The sequence below is a fragment of the Doryrhamphus excisus genome, linkage group LG11 (genome assembly GCF_037039965.1).
Source record: "Doryrhamphus excisus strain RoL-2023G ecotype Guam linkage group LG11, RoL_Dexc_Guam_v1.1, whole genome shotgun sequence".
NCBI lineage: Eukaryota > Metazoa > Chordata > Actinopteri > Syngnathiformes > Syngnathidae > Doryrhamphus > Doryrhamphus excisus.
Genome location: NC_136367.1, coordinates 7,710,474 through 7,726,032, shown reverse-complemented (window position 1 = coordinate 7,726,032; position 15,559 = coordinate 7,710,474). Strand labels below are relative to the sequence as shown.

Below are 15,559 nucleotides of genomic sequence, written 5' to 3'. Positions count from 1 at the left end.
TAGATTTTAAATAATGACCAAAATAAATAAAATATATTGACAGGGAATGTTTGGCATGCTGAGCAACCTTTACTCTTATGATCAAAAACATACCGGCTCATATTTTTCCCACAAATAACCATTTATTCTTCACATTTACTGAAAATTACAGTTTATTGAAAGTACACATAAAGGTCAGAGAACACAGATACATGTAGCTAGGAGTTACTACTCAGTGCATGGCACATTCTCGGGGAGACGACCCATTGTGAGTCTTCGGCTCGTTGCCTCTGGTGTGCTAAGGCATTAAGAGTGCAGAAATATTAAATGTTGAACAGTTGGCCAGCCAACTTGAGCCTCTATATTCCAAAATGTGGAGAAGTAAATTAACCTTACTACAATGAGTGACAAACAATATTCTAAGTCTGGTAGTAGTTCTAGAAGTACTGTTTTTTTTTTTGTTTTCTTTTTTACTTTTTCGTCTTAGCCAATGAGTATACCTATCACAGGATACTGTGTCAGACCTTAACAGTGCAAAGAGATTTTTTTCTAGAAAGATCACACATTAGAAAGCAGTGTCCTCACTAAGAATAAAACTCATATAAGTAAACATCAAATGAACAATCATGAAACAAGTTACTAGTGCCATTGCTACCTCCAAAATTAAATTTTAGAATGCATGCCATGTCATTTGACATTTCCTGTGTCTCAGCTTTTGCAAGCAATGCTGACCTTGTTTTTGTGTCCATGGATATGTGTGTGTGTGTGTGTGTTTTGTGACAATGCACCAGGTGTGTGCTCTTCAAAGTTTTAAAGGAATACAGATCTACATTTCTGACGATACGCTGCACGCTCAGTTGTATTTTTGAGGCTTTATCTTTTTGCTGCTGCTCCGCCCCTCGTCCTCGCTGTCATCTGAGTGCTTTCCGGTGCTTTCCGAGTTTCCAGGCTGTCCTTGGCTCATTTGCTGTGAGGGTCAAGAGATAAACATGACTAATAAATGAGATAGACACAGCCATCATTTCATTACAACACAGTGGCCTATAATTTGATTAATTGGGAGTGATGCTCATTAATAAGTCAGATTGGCCAGAAATTATGAGTTCACAGAGCGATTACCTGAGAGCGGTTCATATTATTAAAAACAAAAGTGTTGCTTGAATGTACATCAGTTATCCGGTGACCTTACACTCATTTCATAAGCTGATTATACTTGATACACCGTCATTCTGGACATCCACTTTCAGCTCACACTTATTAGTTTGATAATACCGCCAGGTGACATGGCCACAATGCTGGTGGATAAACGACTCCGACCTCACAGTGTTACAATCCATCACGTTTTTATTACAAAGAGAGAATGAGGACTGCATAATGAATGCCATTAACCACCTTGCCGGATGAAAAAGCGTCCATTCTTAGATGAAGTGCTCTGACAGGTACAGCTGTCTGTTCCCTGTTCAGCACAACGCTTTTGAAAAGGGGAGTGCATTCTAGGGGGGTGGTTGTGCGTGTTGTTTTGATCTGACATTTTAATATATTCGCTCAAATGCAATTTTAAAAGTTATTCTGAATATTTTAGTCAGTTTTCCAACAGTGACATATTTGAGAGCTACAGTACACACAAACTATAAACTAATGCCCACAGCAAAGCGCTTGCCAATGTCACTTTTGAGAACGCTATAATACTTGTGGCTGCTTGGAAATGATTGATTTAAACATCACTCAGCATAGTCGGGATCTTATCGTTGGAGTTTTATCATCTGGATGACATCTCAACTGTTTTTGCATCGCTTTGAACTTTGATGGTATCATTTCAAATTTCATTCATTCATTCATTTTCTACTGCTTATCCTCAAGAGGGTTGCGGGGGTGCTGGAGCCTATCCCAGCTGTCTTCGGGCGAGAGGCGGGGTACACCCCGGATAGCCAATCACAGGGCACATATAGACAGACAACCATTCACACTCACATTCATACCTATGGACACTTTGGAGGCCAATTAACCTAGCACAGGGGTCTCAATACGCGGCCCGTGGGCCAAATGTGGCAGGACACTAGTTTGAGGCCCCCGCCTTGATATGAAAGTTTAATGTTAATGCGGCTCGCGCAACTTTGGATGGATGCTGTATGGTATCATGTACCCAGAAAAAAATTATTACGTTTGATTAATGTTCATGTTAAAGGCTAAATAACTGTTAATAGTTATCCTCCCTATCCGTGTGGAAGTGGTAAGTTTTTGGCTATTTAAGTTTGAAGGAAATAACTTGAAGGCTACCGTTTAGGTCGCTAGCTCTCTAGTTTGGGAGTTAGCATGTGTCTCAAGACCCTGCAGTTGCGCAATATGTTGTAAATAAAAAGAGTATAAATGTGACTATAGTCGTGTTTTGTCATGTCTACAGGGCTCTAATAATGCTTTGTTCATTTTAATCTGAAAAAAATCATTTGTCTACCCACCAACTATTTGTGGTTTCTTAAGTTTTTATTATTTGCCCTTTTATTACTATTATTATATTTATTTATTTATTACTGATTGATTTTGTGTATTCTTGATTTGTTTATTTATTTTTCATCTTATTTTGTGTGGAAAAATAAAAAAGTAAGATATTTGAGAACAGTGGAATGTTTTATCAGAGCTTTTCTCGTAGAAAATTGGAACCAAAGCGAAGTTTTAAAAAAAAAATGTTTTTAATAAATGCGGTTTTTTTTTTTGGAAAACCTGATGCGGCCCAGTCTCACCCAGACCCGAGCTCCAGTGGCCCCCAAGTAAAGAGTTTGAGACCCCTGACCTAGCATGTTTTTGGAATGTGGGAGGAAACCGGAGTACCCGGAGAAAGCCCACGCATGCACGGGGAGAACATGCAAATTCCACACAGAGATGACCAAAGGTGGAATCGAACTCGGGTCGCCTAGCTGTGAGGCCTGCATGCTAACCACTTTCCGCTGTGCAGTCCACTTCAAATTTATTTTATGGAAAACTAAATTGTGTATTGTGTCAGTAGAAGGATTCCTGTAGTAAAGTTGAAGTCAAATCCATTTTCATTGCATTAATCTCCCATTCATCACCGTTAATTAGCTCCAGACACGACCGTGATAAGTGAATTTCCGCTAAGTCGTTTTATACACACAGTGTGCCGACTCATCCCTACTTCACACCAAGTCGGAGTGTGTTGTTTTTCTTCACTTCTGCTGCCATTTTAGGTAATCTGACTGAAATCTCTTCTGTGAGTATCTTGAGCCGTCAGATGGTGATGTTAAAGCCACATCCGTGAGAACCGGCATGTGCGATCAGCCCGCCGGAAGGCATGTGTGAATAGTCGAGGACATATCGCAAAGGCCAGATGCTGCACTGTTGTTTGTGATGCGAGACGAAACATAATATGTATTTCTCAAAAAGACGTCAGCAGAGATGTCACTGAAGTTCTGAGTGAACATGAGAACACATAATGAAGTTAGAGATGTGACAGGAATATTGGGCACTGTCATGCAGACTCATCCTCAGAGACCGGAATGCAAATCACTACTAATCAAACTGTTTACAACACCATGAATGTTGCTGTGTGGAGATGGAACAAATAGCAGCAGGGATACAAAGCCGGCAAATGTTCTCCAAGGCTACAGTACATTCACACTGCAGGTCAATTCCCATTTTTTAGCCCCTTGTACAGTGCATTTCCATTTTTTTCAAATGACATGTGGATATAAATCCAATGTGTATCGAATGCTACTGCAATTTTGAGACGTGTATATTTGACCTATACTTTATTTTTGTCATTATTTCATCTTGTCAATGATTTTTTGAAAATGTCCCACCACTCCTAGCTCAGACTTCTCGGAACAAATGATGCAGCAAGTGCCCCATAAATTGCCATAAACAAAAGTGTTCTTTCTTAATCTCCTCAAAATAAATAATTTGGTCAAGAAAATCTTGACTCCAGTTGCACAAAATCCTTGCATTTGCCATACACGCACCAGGACTGAGACCACAAATCGGGGCAATGTTTACTTCCTTAAACACAGGGCACAGCATCTGGTGGTTGTTATTTGTGTATTTGTGTGTTTACATTTACAAGTCACATTTTTTGAATACATAAAAAGTGGGATTTTAACAAAACATCCCGATTCGGCATCATGTTTGACTCTGAATGCTTCATTGACTGTGGTGACCAGATCCTGTTGTGATACCATGTAGGTTTGTCGTGGTCAGTCCTACACTGACTTGCTTCCTGTCTACCTGGTCGTAGATTTAGTGTCGCAGTGAACCAAGTGGAGCCTGACTCAGCAGAACTGCTGTGCGGAGTCCCTCAGGGTTCTGTTTTGGTGCCTGCCCTGTTTATGTTGTATTTGCTTCATTTGGGAAAGATCATTCAAAAGTTCTGTTGATGTTTCTAATCATTTATATGCTGATGACATGCAGCTTTACTGCTTCTTCAAACCATCTGAGCTTCAGGAGTTAGACCCCCTGAAAAAGCTACTCAGTGTGTAAATTCCCTGCAGCTAAACGTTAATAAAACAGAAACTCTTGATTCTTACCGCTGATGATTGTATCACGTTAAAGAGCAGTGCTTGGGTGACTTGGGCCAGTCATCCAAACCATCCCCGAGAAACTTAGGCGTCATCTTTGACAAAGACATGTCATTAAAGCAGCACTGCAAACAGCTGATGAGAAATTGCTTCCTTTAACTAAGAAAAAGCTCCAAAGTCAGGAATATGGTGTTACAAGATGATTTGGAGCTAATCATTCATGCCTTTGTCTCTTTGCGATTAGACTACTGTAATAGTCTTTTCTCTTGTTTAGAAAAGAAAGAGCTGTCTCGCCTACTCTTGGTGCAAAATTCTGCAGCAAGGATTCTGACCCACACAAATAGAAGGACACAAATATCCCCCATCCTAAAAACTCTCCATCAGCTGCCAGTTCCCTATCAGAGTGATTTTAATATCCTAGTTCTTCTCACTTTGAGAGAATTGCAAGGTCAGGCTTATTCTTATATCAGTGATCTGATTCTGCCCTACACCCCCGTTTGCACACTCAGGCCTGTGGACCAGAACCTACTGATGGTACCACATACTTGTTTCCGGACCAGAGGAGACTGATCTTTCCAGGCTGTTGCTCAGAGGCTTTGGAATGATCTTCCTCTCTCTTTGTATTTGTTAGATTCTGCCGATGCTTTTAAAACCCAACTTACAGTGTATTGTTTGTATTTCTTCAAGCCTTGTGGTTGGGCTGATGTGTCCACTGTTTATTTTTGGCATCGCTAACTGTGTATATAATGTGATTTTTAACTTGATTGTTAAGCACTTTGTGACTTTTTGTCTGTGAAACAAAAGATATGCAGGATCATTACTTATCTATTTATCAGCGCTAATGTAAAACTATCAAAATGTGACCATGCAAAACACACATTTTTGGCCTTGAAGTGCTACAAAATTAATTAACAGTGACCGTTTATTAATTTATTGAAAAATTGCAATAGAGTGAAGGAGCGCTGTCTATCCCATTAGGTAATATTAGTGTATTTTGTCATTGAATACACATTTTAAACTACATCCTATTAAACTATGTCATTTATGAATCATTAGGATATGCATGTGAAGATATCAACAATCTCTATCTTGACTACCATGACACAGCATTTTATTAGAACTTGATATATTTTATTCATTCATTCATTTTCGACCGCTTTGCGTCACGAGGGTCGCGGGAGGTGCTGGAGCCTATCCCAGCTGGCTTCGGTCCAGAGGCGGGGTACACCCTGGACTGGTGGCCAGCCAATCCCAGGGCACATATAAACAAACAACCATTCACACTCACATTTTGGGGTGGCCAATTAACCTAGCATGTTTTTGGAATGTGGGAGGAAACCGGAGTACCCGGAGAAAACCCACGCATGCACGGGGAGAACATGCAAACTCCACACAGAGATGGCCGAGGGTGGAATTAAACTCGGGTGCTAACCACTAGGCACCGTGCAGCCTTGATAAATGTTTAATAAATTTGTTACAATATTTAGTCTAATTAAACCAATTAAGTACACTTTAAACTGCTTTTAAAACAAAGCTGGGTCCATTTGGTCTGTCCAGTCATGTTACTGCTCATTTTCTGTAAGCTTTAAGATATTTAAGATACTTTTAATTTGTGTAAATGAATTTTCTATGAAACATCTATGAAGTACTTACATTTAAATATACTATATCAGCAAATCCAATTTTGCATTGACCAAAAAATGCAAAAAGTACTTAATACAGTCACGGGATATTTTCTGATGCATAAGAAATCAGTGAGGCCTTTCTCTTTCAAGATATTCCAATATTCATGTAACAGCATGTGCAAAAAGTGGAACAGAACCATTTGAAATGACTGACAAGTCCTCAGTTTGACAGTATTGCACTGAATTTAAATGAGATGTGTGGTTTTGCTGCACCATCTGCCACCTCTCAACAGGTGTGACTCAATTCAGTGATATGTTGGGAAAGAATGTTGTGCTTTGGGATAGCTGCCAGGATTATAAAACGTGGGTTTTTTACAGATAGTAGTCTGGTAGTAATAGAAAGTAGTCTGAACAATGTCAAACTATCTTGCTTTGCAGCTGTACTTTCATTGGACATTTGTTTTAATACCTGCCTTTTTATCTACCCCCCCCCCAAAATAAATAAATAAATAAATAAATAAATAAATAAATAAATAAATAAATAAATAAATAAATAAATACATAAATACATAAATACATAAATACATAAATACATAAATACATAAATAAATAAATAAAAAATGGCTGATGATGATGTGCTCACTTCACTTTCGTTTGGACCCGCCTCTCTTCGTTACTGTTACAATATATGTCAAGCATTCCGAAACAACATGGGACTTATACAGTCTGCACTCCAAAATAATTTCAATTTAAGACGATAGTACGCAGAAGGCCTTTCAAGGATACCATCCACAATATCATACTGTGTGCAGACCACAGCGTATAACGAGTGAACTACTGCATTGCCAATGATATTGTTGGGTAGGTCTTACAATTGTTAAAAAACAAAAGGAATCAGGCCTATAAGGCACACAGGAGTAGTTCCACAAAAACATCATACCTCTTGTTTTTCAATTAAATTACTTTGTTTGTGATGAAATTACACAATAGTGTAAAGAACATGCTCAGTGAACAAAACAAGCCAAGTTGCAACAAGAAAGTTACCACAAGGCAAGTTCACCGAACTCACAATCTTATTCCACATCCCAACATATACTGTATTAGGGCTGTTAAATGCTAAATATTTTAATCACAGAAAGAAATGAATCATGATTAATCGGCATTGCCAACTATATCTGAAATATGAAAGATAGATGACAGGATGATATATATCCGTATGTATAAACAGCTCCAAATGAACTGAATATGTCAATCAAGCGAAAAGATACCACGCACACACACACACACACAGTCCAAAATAGTCTCTTTAATAATAGCAGAACATTTGAATCACACTTTAAACCTCTTTTTTATGAGCAGTGAGGCGTTGCCTTCAAAGACATCACGTAATTTAAAGTAAAAATACTTGTGTGTATGGTGTTTTATAGCAAATTGTACATGTGTACAATTTGATACAAAGAGTATCCACTTCATGTTTTCTTTAGCTTCCTTTTTCTTTACACACATGCATTATAAAGTTTTTTTGTGATGTTCGGAGAGTCCCTGAATGCATCTTGCGTAATGTTAAGTGTTGTACCCAGGATGAATGGACAAGAGACGTGCGTGAGTTGCAGATAAATACAGTACATGGTTTTGAAGTTTTTATGAAATGCCTTCACTTTTTTTAGGACCCATGGTCATTTTCTCTCGAAATTCACAGCACAAAAACTCAAGACTGAATGAATGGGAGCTTTTGTTTTTTTGTGAGATGGCACGGGCATTTCATCAAGGACTGTTTAGTATTTTTCATATAGTGAGCTTTTACTGCATATACACAGTATACGGGTTCACATTTACACATTTCATCTTTTGTCTGACCTTTTTTGAGTAGATTAATGTAAACAAACTGAGGTTCCACTGTATATGGAAATAGTACAAATATGTACTCCATATGTACTTTTGCCACGATTTTTGTAAAAAACAAGAAATCTGATGAACTGAACTGAACTTTTGTGTATTGGTGCATTATCTCACCTGATGTGGTTGTGGTAGTTTTTTCACTAATTCCTCTGTCTGATTCTGGAAACAATCTCCTCCTGTCTATTGAATGAGAAAGAAAAATGTTCAACCTTGTAACAAATCTCTCAGGTCATTTTTATTGAGAAAAACGGAAATATGTAATATATCAAAACATGTTCCAAGTCACTGACACTTCATCTATCTCAGATTTTTTTTCAGACAATTTGTCAAATAGTACAACACTGTCTTACACCTGAAACTTTTCCCACCTGATCTCATATATCTAAACTGTATTTGACAGTAACATGTCTAATGAATTTAATTTCATGCATTGACAAACATGACTTATAACTTGCAATTAAAAGGAACACATTATTCAGGTTGTCTGCCATGGCGCATCAATGCAAGCACTGATTTTATACCCCCTGCAAGCAATAATACAGAGAGAGGGTGCGAAAGCAACTATTCACTCATCAGTGATTTTAATTTCAATTTCCTACGCAAAAAAAATAAACATGCAAGCCTGACACAAGCACTTTATCTGAAAACTTTATTTCCAAGCCAACATAGTCCAATTGTGCTGAATTTCTTCCAGACCACAAATCACAGTGGCTAGAAGAAAACGTTATACGCTAAATGTGTGAAATCAATTATTAACGCCTCTCTCAAATGTTTTCTGAGTTGTAAATTTTTGGGGGGGACGTGTCTGTGACGTGTTTGCTGCCAGCTTTATAACGCTTTGGAACATTGTGAGACAATCTAAAACCCTAATGCACTTTGTGTAAGATATATATTCCAGTCCTGACACATCCATTGGGTTACTGAAAACCATTTGTTCACATTTCATTTTCAAAGTGAAGCAGAGACAGCAAGTTATACAAACTCATATATACTGTCTCTCCTTCTTCCGCAACTCCCCCAGCCTGTGGGAGCACCGCGGAAGATATGGCAGCCTTCACAAGCAAACACAAAATAAGTCTTTTTCTCAAATTGGCCTGTGTCTTGTCTTATCTGTTTCTCTCGCTCGCTGAAGGAGTTTTACAACCTTGCCAAAATTACATAATCAATTGTGGGACACCATTGAACATTGCTATTGGCACACTTTCATTACCCAACGATCTCTATGAGACACTTTCCACAAATGGTAATTTCCTCTCTGGGTGACATCCCTCCATTCTCCCCTGACTCCAGTGTCTATCAATTTTTATCTGTAATACTTCTTGATAGCCACTTGTCAAAAGTCCTTATGGTCTCGTTTCGCCTCCTCTGGATTCTTCAAATCCTCTTGGTTTTGACAAGTTTGGAGAGGTTCATTCAGCGGCTCTCTGACAGCTGGAATGTCACAGTTGCCTGGATCCTAGAGAGGCTTGCCAGTGACAGCGAGCCAGCAAATACAGTCACCAAAACTCTGGATTGTGGAGGTCAGGGATTGACTCTTGCTTCCCACTCAAAGTATCCGCTTTCAAACTGACAGCATGGCACTCTGCTATACGGAAATTTGTCAAATGAAGCCCCACTGCAGAATTACGTATATGGAAACCTGGAGAGTGCACTTTAGAATAAAGAGTTGCTTTTTTTGCCGTCAATGTACTTTTTCCAAATTATATTCTTAATGCAGCTCTGCCTTCAACCCATTCAAGGTCAGATAGAGCTGGAGTCTACCAGAGAGGAAATTTCGCAAGGATGTCTTGTGGTCCTAATTGCCAGCGATTTAATTCATATATTTTAGGAATGTTCCGATCAGGATTTTATGTTGCCAATACCGATCCCGATAATGCATGAGTGAACACCAATCACATAAATACATGTAAATGTTTAAATGTACTATATTAGGGGTCAGCATGGTTATTTTTTTTTATTTCAAGCCAAACAAAGCCAATATGCTTTTTTTACCAGAACATGAACAAAATGCTGGTATCCACAACTCACATATAGTATTACTTAATGCATTTATTTCTATTCTTCTCGCATTATTAATTAAAAACCTACATGACAAGCTGGTTTATCCAACTCTGCTGGTCCCTCCGGCTGCATCTGCTGCCTTCAAAAGGCACCCTCTTTTCTGCCCGGAGAGGTGATGTGATACCAATTTGACAATGCCCATTTCAAGTGCGGTGCAAATGCTCACTCGTCAATCATCATCCGGAGTCCGACGCAGCCCAGCACACAATGAAAGTTCCTCCTGCACTAAAAGTGCAACACAGCGCCTGCATGCTCCCAAATGAGGCAGTAATCATCCCCAAATTCTGACCACAGTTGCAAATACAGAGGGTTTGGACCGCTGCCTGACGGAGGATCACATTGCGAGCATCAAACTCACCACATCCTGCCGAGTATTAGGCACTAATCTAAAAGTGCCACCCCAGTGAGGCATTTTTGAAGCATGTTTTGCACCGTGCAAAACTTATAACATGCTCAAAAAGACAGGAAGTCCCACCCACAGAGGAGGGGACAGGCGATTTAAAGTATCGGCCGATATCGATACGGTACTTCGGACGATACTGACGGTGGTCGATCGATCGGAGCATCCCTAATTGATTTCATTATAAGATATTGACGATTTAATTCCCATACATCATGGAATATATCCTGTTTCTTCATTGGAACCTTTTGTCGTCCTAAGTTTTTAGAAAGTGAAAAAAGAATGAAATTAAAACAAAGAGTGTATTCTTTGCATCCTATTGAGGGATTTGAACGGCTGCTGGTAGATTCAGACTCTTGGGTCGCATCGTACTTTAATTACTGTTAAGGCTCACCTCCTCCATCTGGCACTCTTTAACTCCACCACTTTCTCTCCTCATTACTCCCATATTCATGGGGGGTTTACTGGTGGGGATGATTCTCTGAACTTTAGAGATATCCTGTTTGGGGGGAAAAAAATAAATATTAAAATAACATTCATAAACGGTTTGTTTTTTGCAAACAGTGACTCTGGGGTTGCTGATGCTGAAAATAAATATTCATATAATATACATTTCTATGCCAATAACATACAATGTTCCTTTGGTTTTTGTAGGTGCAATACAGAAGAACACATTTAATTGGTCCTGTTTATGTATGATAAACATACAATATTTATGAAATTTGCTAACATTTTTGTTCTTCCCTACTGTATACAGATGGGTATTAGTGAGCAACATAGTAATACAACAGTAATCCATCTACCTGGAAGGTGAACCATATCATGAAGCTGGTTAAAGAGCTTCATGATAGTAAACAGTCTTGGACAGGTAACATTAAAAGCACACTCTGGAACGTGAAGTTAATAAGGCACCACACATTAATTTGATCAAACAGTGAGCAGGGTTATGTAAACATGCACTGCTAACAGACAATTTCACACACATCCCATACACATACTATGAGAAATACCAGTGAGTTTCCAAAAAATTATTTTCTGGAGCACAGTTTTTTAGATTTTTTTCACAGTCTTGATTCTGTCTACCCGGTCTCGATAGGTACTACAAAACTATTTATTATGCCTTAGACGTAACAGAAGATTGCTCAGCAGGTGTGGGAAAAAAATGTGTTTCTTTACTTTTCTAAAGCTGCTGTGTCTTCTGGCGAAACTCCATAGGAGGCCATTGTCACATTTTCGAAAAACACTGCCAAATACCACCAATATTTTGGTGGTACTTTCCGGTTCAAACACGCCCTCACTCTATCACATTTAAAAAAATGCTGGAGCCTATCCCAGCTGTCTTTTGCGTGAGAGGTGGGGTACACCCTGGACTGGTGGCCAGCCAATCACAGGGCACATATAGACAAACAACCATTCACACTCACATTCATACCTATGGACAATTTGGAGTGGCCAATTAACCTAGCATGTTTTTGGAATGGGGGAGGAAACCGGAGTACCCGGAGAAAACCCACACATGCACGGAAGGAGAACATGCAAACTCCACTGAAGGTGGAATCCAACTTGGGTCTCCTAGCTGCATGGCCAGTGCGCTAACCGCTGGACCCCCGTGTGGCCACTAAGGCCAATTATTATTGTTTTTTAAATGCATATTTGGCCCGAAGCATAAAAATAGCTAAATGACCCAAAATACAAAGAATATACAGTAAGTCATTCTATGCCGTTGTAGTATTGTAGTATTCCACCCTGGGCACTAGGTGTCATGGACAAAACAACAGGCTTTGATAGCAGGATTGAATTATCTCACAGCAGGCACACTAATATACACTACCGCTCAAAAGTTTGGGATCACTTGCAAATGTCTTTGTTTTCTAAAGAAAAGCACATTTTCATGCATTTCACAAACAGTTTTTTCCATTTCACAAACAATTAATACTAAGTAGACGATCTACATTTTTGCAAAGAGGCCTACTATCAACAACTGTCAGTCCTCTGCATCAATCTCCTGGTATGGCTGCTAATCCAAGTTCATCATTTTATAATGATCATTTTATAATCATTTTTTTTAATCTTAAAAATCTCTTACCATGCTGTTAACTACTCACTTCAGAGAGCAGCACAAACTGGGTCTAACAAGGACAGAAAAAGGAGTGGGAGGCCCCGATGCACAACTGTGCAAGAAGACAAATATCTGAGAGTGTGTAATTTAAGACAAAGACGCCTCAGAGGTCGTCACCTGGCAGCTGCACTAAATAGTAGCCGTCAAACACCAGTGTCAGTATCAACAGATCAACAGTGAAGCGGCCACTTCAGGATGCTGGACTTCATGGCAGGACTGCCAAGAAAAATCTCAGACAGGCCAAAAAAAAAAGTGATCCCAAACTTTCGAGCGGTAGTGTACATAATAATAATGATAATCATAAAATGGTCTACTTCTCTGGCCGTAATCCTGTCCACACATCTGGAAGACTATATTGCAACTCACAAGAGCATGAGTCTTTTTTTTGTCAATAAATAAAGTAAAAAAAAAAACAGATGTAGAAGGTCGTAAACAGGTTTTCTATGAAAAAATATTTGATTTCCAAGGAATCCTAGTTTATGGAAATGTATTCTTCACGGCTGGTTCTGATGAACAAGGCATTATTACTGTACTTATTAATTCCAGTAACACCTATAAAACAGTATCACACTCGAAATGCCTTCCTATTCCTTCTCCTTTTTGTGTCTGTCAGGCATCTTTTAAGAACAAGTTTAAACTATTTTATTTGTATTAATTTGTATTTTTGTATAGTTTAGTGTATCTTCATATGCGTATGATGGTGTTCAAATGGTTTTGGAATGAGAACAACTTGGAAGTCAACCAAATTCATGATATACTTTGAATTTTCCACTCTTCTATGAACAATTACGTGTGCTATGTATTTATGAGAGATGTGTTTCTGATCAGCGATTCATCTGACAAATACAAACAGTAAATGAATGCTGAAGGTGCAAGAAGACTGTTTCCACAACTTTGTCCTTCTTCACATACTTTGATCCATTGTGGTCATAATTATTGCTGTCAACATATCGCAGCGTTATCGTATTGCTACTCATTCTGCTCATTCTCTATTGTGACTCATTCTGGGTCCCACTTCTAATTAGCAGTGTTGTGGTACACATGCTGCCTTTCACGCAGCTGGCCCAGATTTGGTTTCTGCTCACTGCCTTTATAGCCCAGAAAACCAGGAAGGGAATTCTGTTGAAACTGAGCTACAAAATTATGTAAGTTAAAACATGTATTGACCCCTGACGGGGAAGCCGAAAGGAAAAAAGTATCATATCCATAAGGCAGCCATTCAAGCGTGACAGTCAAATCAATTCCTTTGCCTGTTTTGCATAATTATTCTGCACTACAGTGCAACATTGGTTTAAATATAATACATTTGGTTAAACATTTAATTCCAACTAAAACATTAATGGTTACAAGGTCATGGTTGTTTATTCATGTAGAGTACTGCCTACGTCAACAGTCTGTGTATTTTATTTAGTGAAGTGGAATGTGGATTATGCATTGCAGCACTTTGTTTCAATCATTTTAATCAGTTATGTGTATTCTCTAAGTGTCATATGTTGGGTTGGTTGCCGTGTGTTAGTAGTTTTATTGTGTGTTTTATTATGTAGATAGTTTTTAATGTGTTTGAACAGTTTTAACTGTGTTTTAAGGTGTTTAACATCAGCCTGTCTAAGGACAACAGATGGAAACTGGTCTTTGGTTAGAATCTGACATATTTAAAGACATATCTTATACTGTATATGTTCATTAATGTACACTGTCCCTATCTTTAAATATTTTTTTGTTGTTGTTTATACAGTAGTAGAATAACTTATGGTAATGGTAATGGTAATGGTTTTATTTCATTTGAACATGCATCAGATTCCAATTGAGTGCATCCCATAATCAGTTCCCAGTTCCACATGTCCAAAAGGAGTAGGAAGAAGCAAAGCTTATTAAATCCTACCCCTCCATCTGGTACGTTTACAACCAGTAACTGTTACATTTGTTCACTTCCTGCTTTCCATAATACAGTTTAAGTTTTTTTGTTTTTTTAAATAATGTACCTGGTACCAAAGTAGGAGGTGATATGAGCATCCAATGCCATAATGGGTACCATAGTAAGTGTCAATATAGTGATATATATAGCACATCATGACTGGTTCAAGACTCTTCATCCTTGTATTTAGCAAACATCAACTGCTTGTATTGTTTCTTGAACCTGGAACTAAGCTGCATGTGTTGAGACAAACCTCCCGACAGCAGCACAAGCGCTTTTGCTCCATGACTTACACAAAATAAACACACTTAGGACTGAAATACTGTTACTTACTGCTTGCCCTTCTGACTCCGCCACACAACAAAGTAACGTTAGAAAGGCGTAAGACTTTAGCAAGTTTGTTGGCTAGTCCAGCTGCATAGTGTCCCATGTTCACAAAACATAAAAATGCATTTATTTTGCAGCTAAGGGATCAGGAACTCCAACCACTTGTGTCCAATGGTGGCGTCTTTAGGAATTGTAAACAAATGTGCCATTCCCTCGAGGCATTGTTAGCCAGTAAACAGCGGCGCAGCGGTTGGGGGAGGACATAGTGTTTATATATAAGGAAGTCTGCCCCTCTGTGACATCACAAAGGTACGGCGGCGTTTCAAACTGAGCTTTTTGAGCCATCCCAAATTCCTTTTGGGGCTCACTTCCAAATGTGCAAACCTGATTATCTGAAACTTTGGAATGTTTACTTGACTTCTCAAAGCATCTTTAGCCATAAAAAGGGGAATGACTATTCCATATAGCACTTCCTGACACAGTCCCAACTTAAGTTATACAGTCGTCCCTAATTTATCGCTGGTTAACTGGTTCCAGACACCATCGTGATTAGTGAATCACTGAATACTAATACATGGAAAATATAGCATAGAAGCTTAAATAGCATTGAAAACCTGTTGATCTTCTATATACAGTTTTTAGCATTATTAGCACCCTCTAGATGTGAAATAATAAATAATCAATCTCCTCCATTCAACCGTATCTTCTGCA

At 38.7% G+C, this 15,559-nt stretch overlaps 1 protein-coding gene across 4 annotated transcripts in view; it reads right to left on the bottom strand.

Moving 5' to 3' along the window:
• Window positions 1-428: 428 nt before the first annotated feature.
• Window positions 429-15,559, bottom strand: part of luzp2 (leucine zipper protein 2) — a 180,921-nt gene continuing 165,790 nt past the window's right edge. For 2 of the 4 annotated variants that reach the window (XM_058075719.2, XM_058075711.2), the window contains 3 exons: window positions 10,882-10,986; window positions 8,141-8,206; window positions 429-946 (listed from right to left, as the gene is read on the bottom strand). In XM_058075719.2, coding sequence (XP_057931702.2) covers window positions 833-946; window positions 8,141-8,206; window positions 10,882-10,986 — 285 coding nt within the window. In that variant the 3' untranslated portion in view covers window positions 429-832. The remainder of the gene's footprint in view (window positions 947-8,140; window positions 8,207-10,881; window positions 10,987-15,559) is intronic. The other 2 variants (XM_058075728.2, XM_058075738.2) reach the window with 2 other exon arrangements.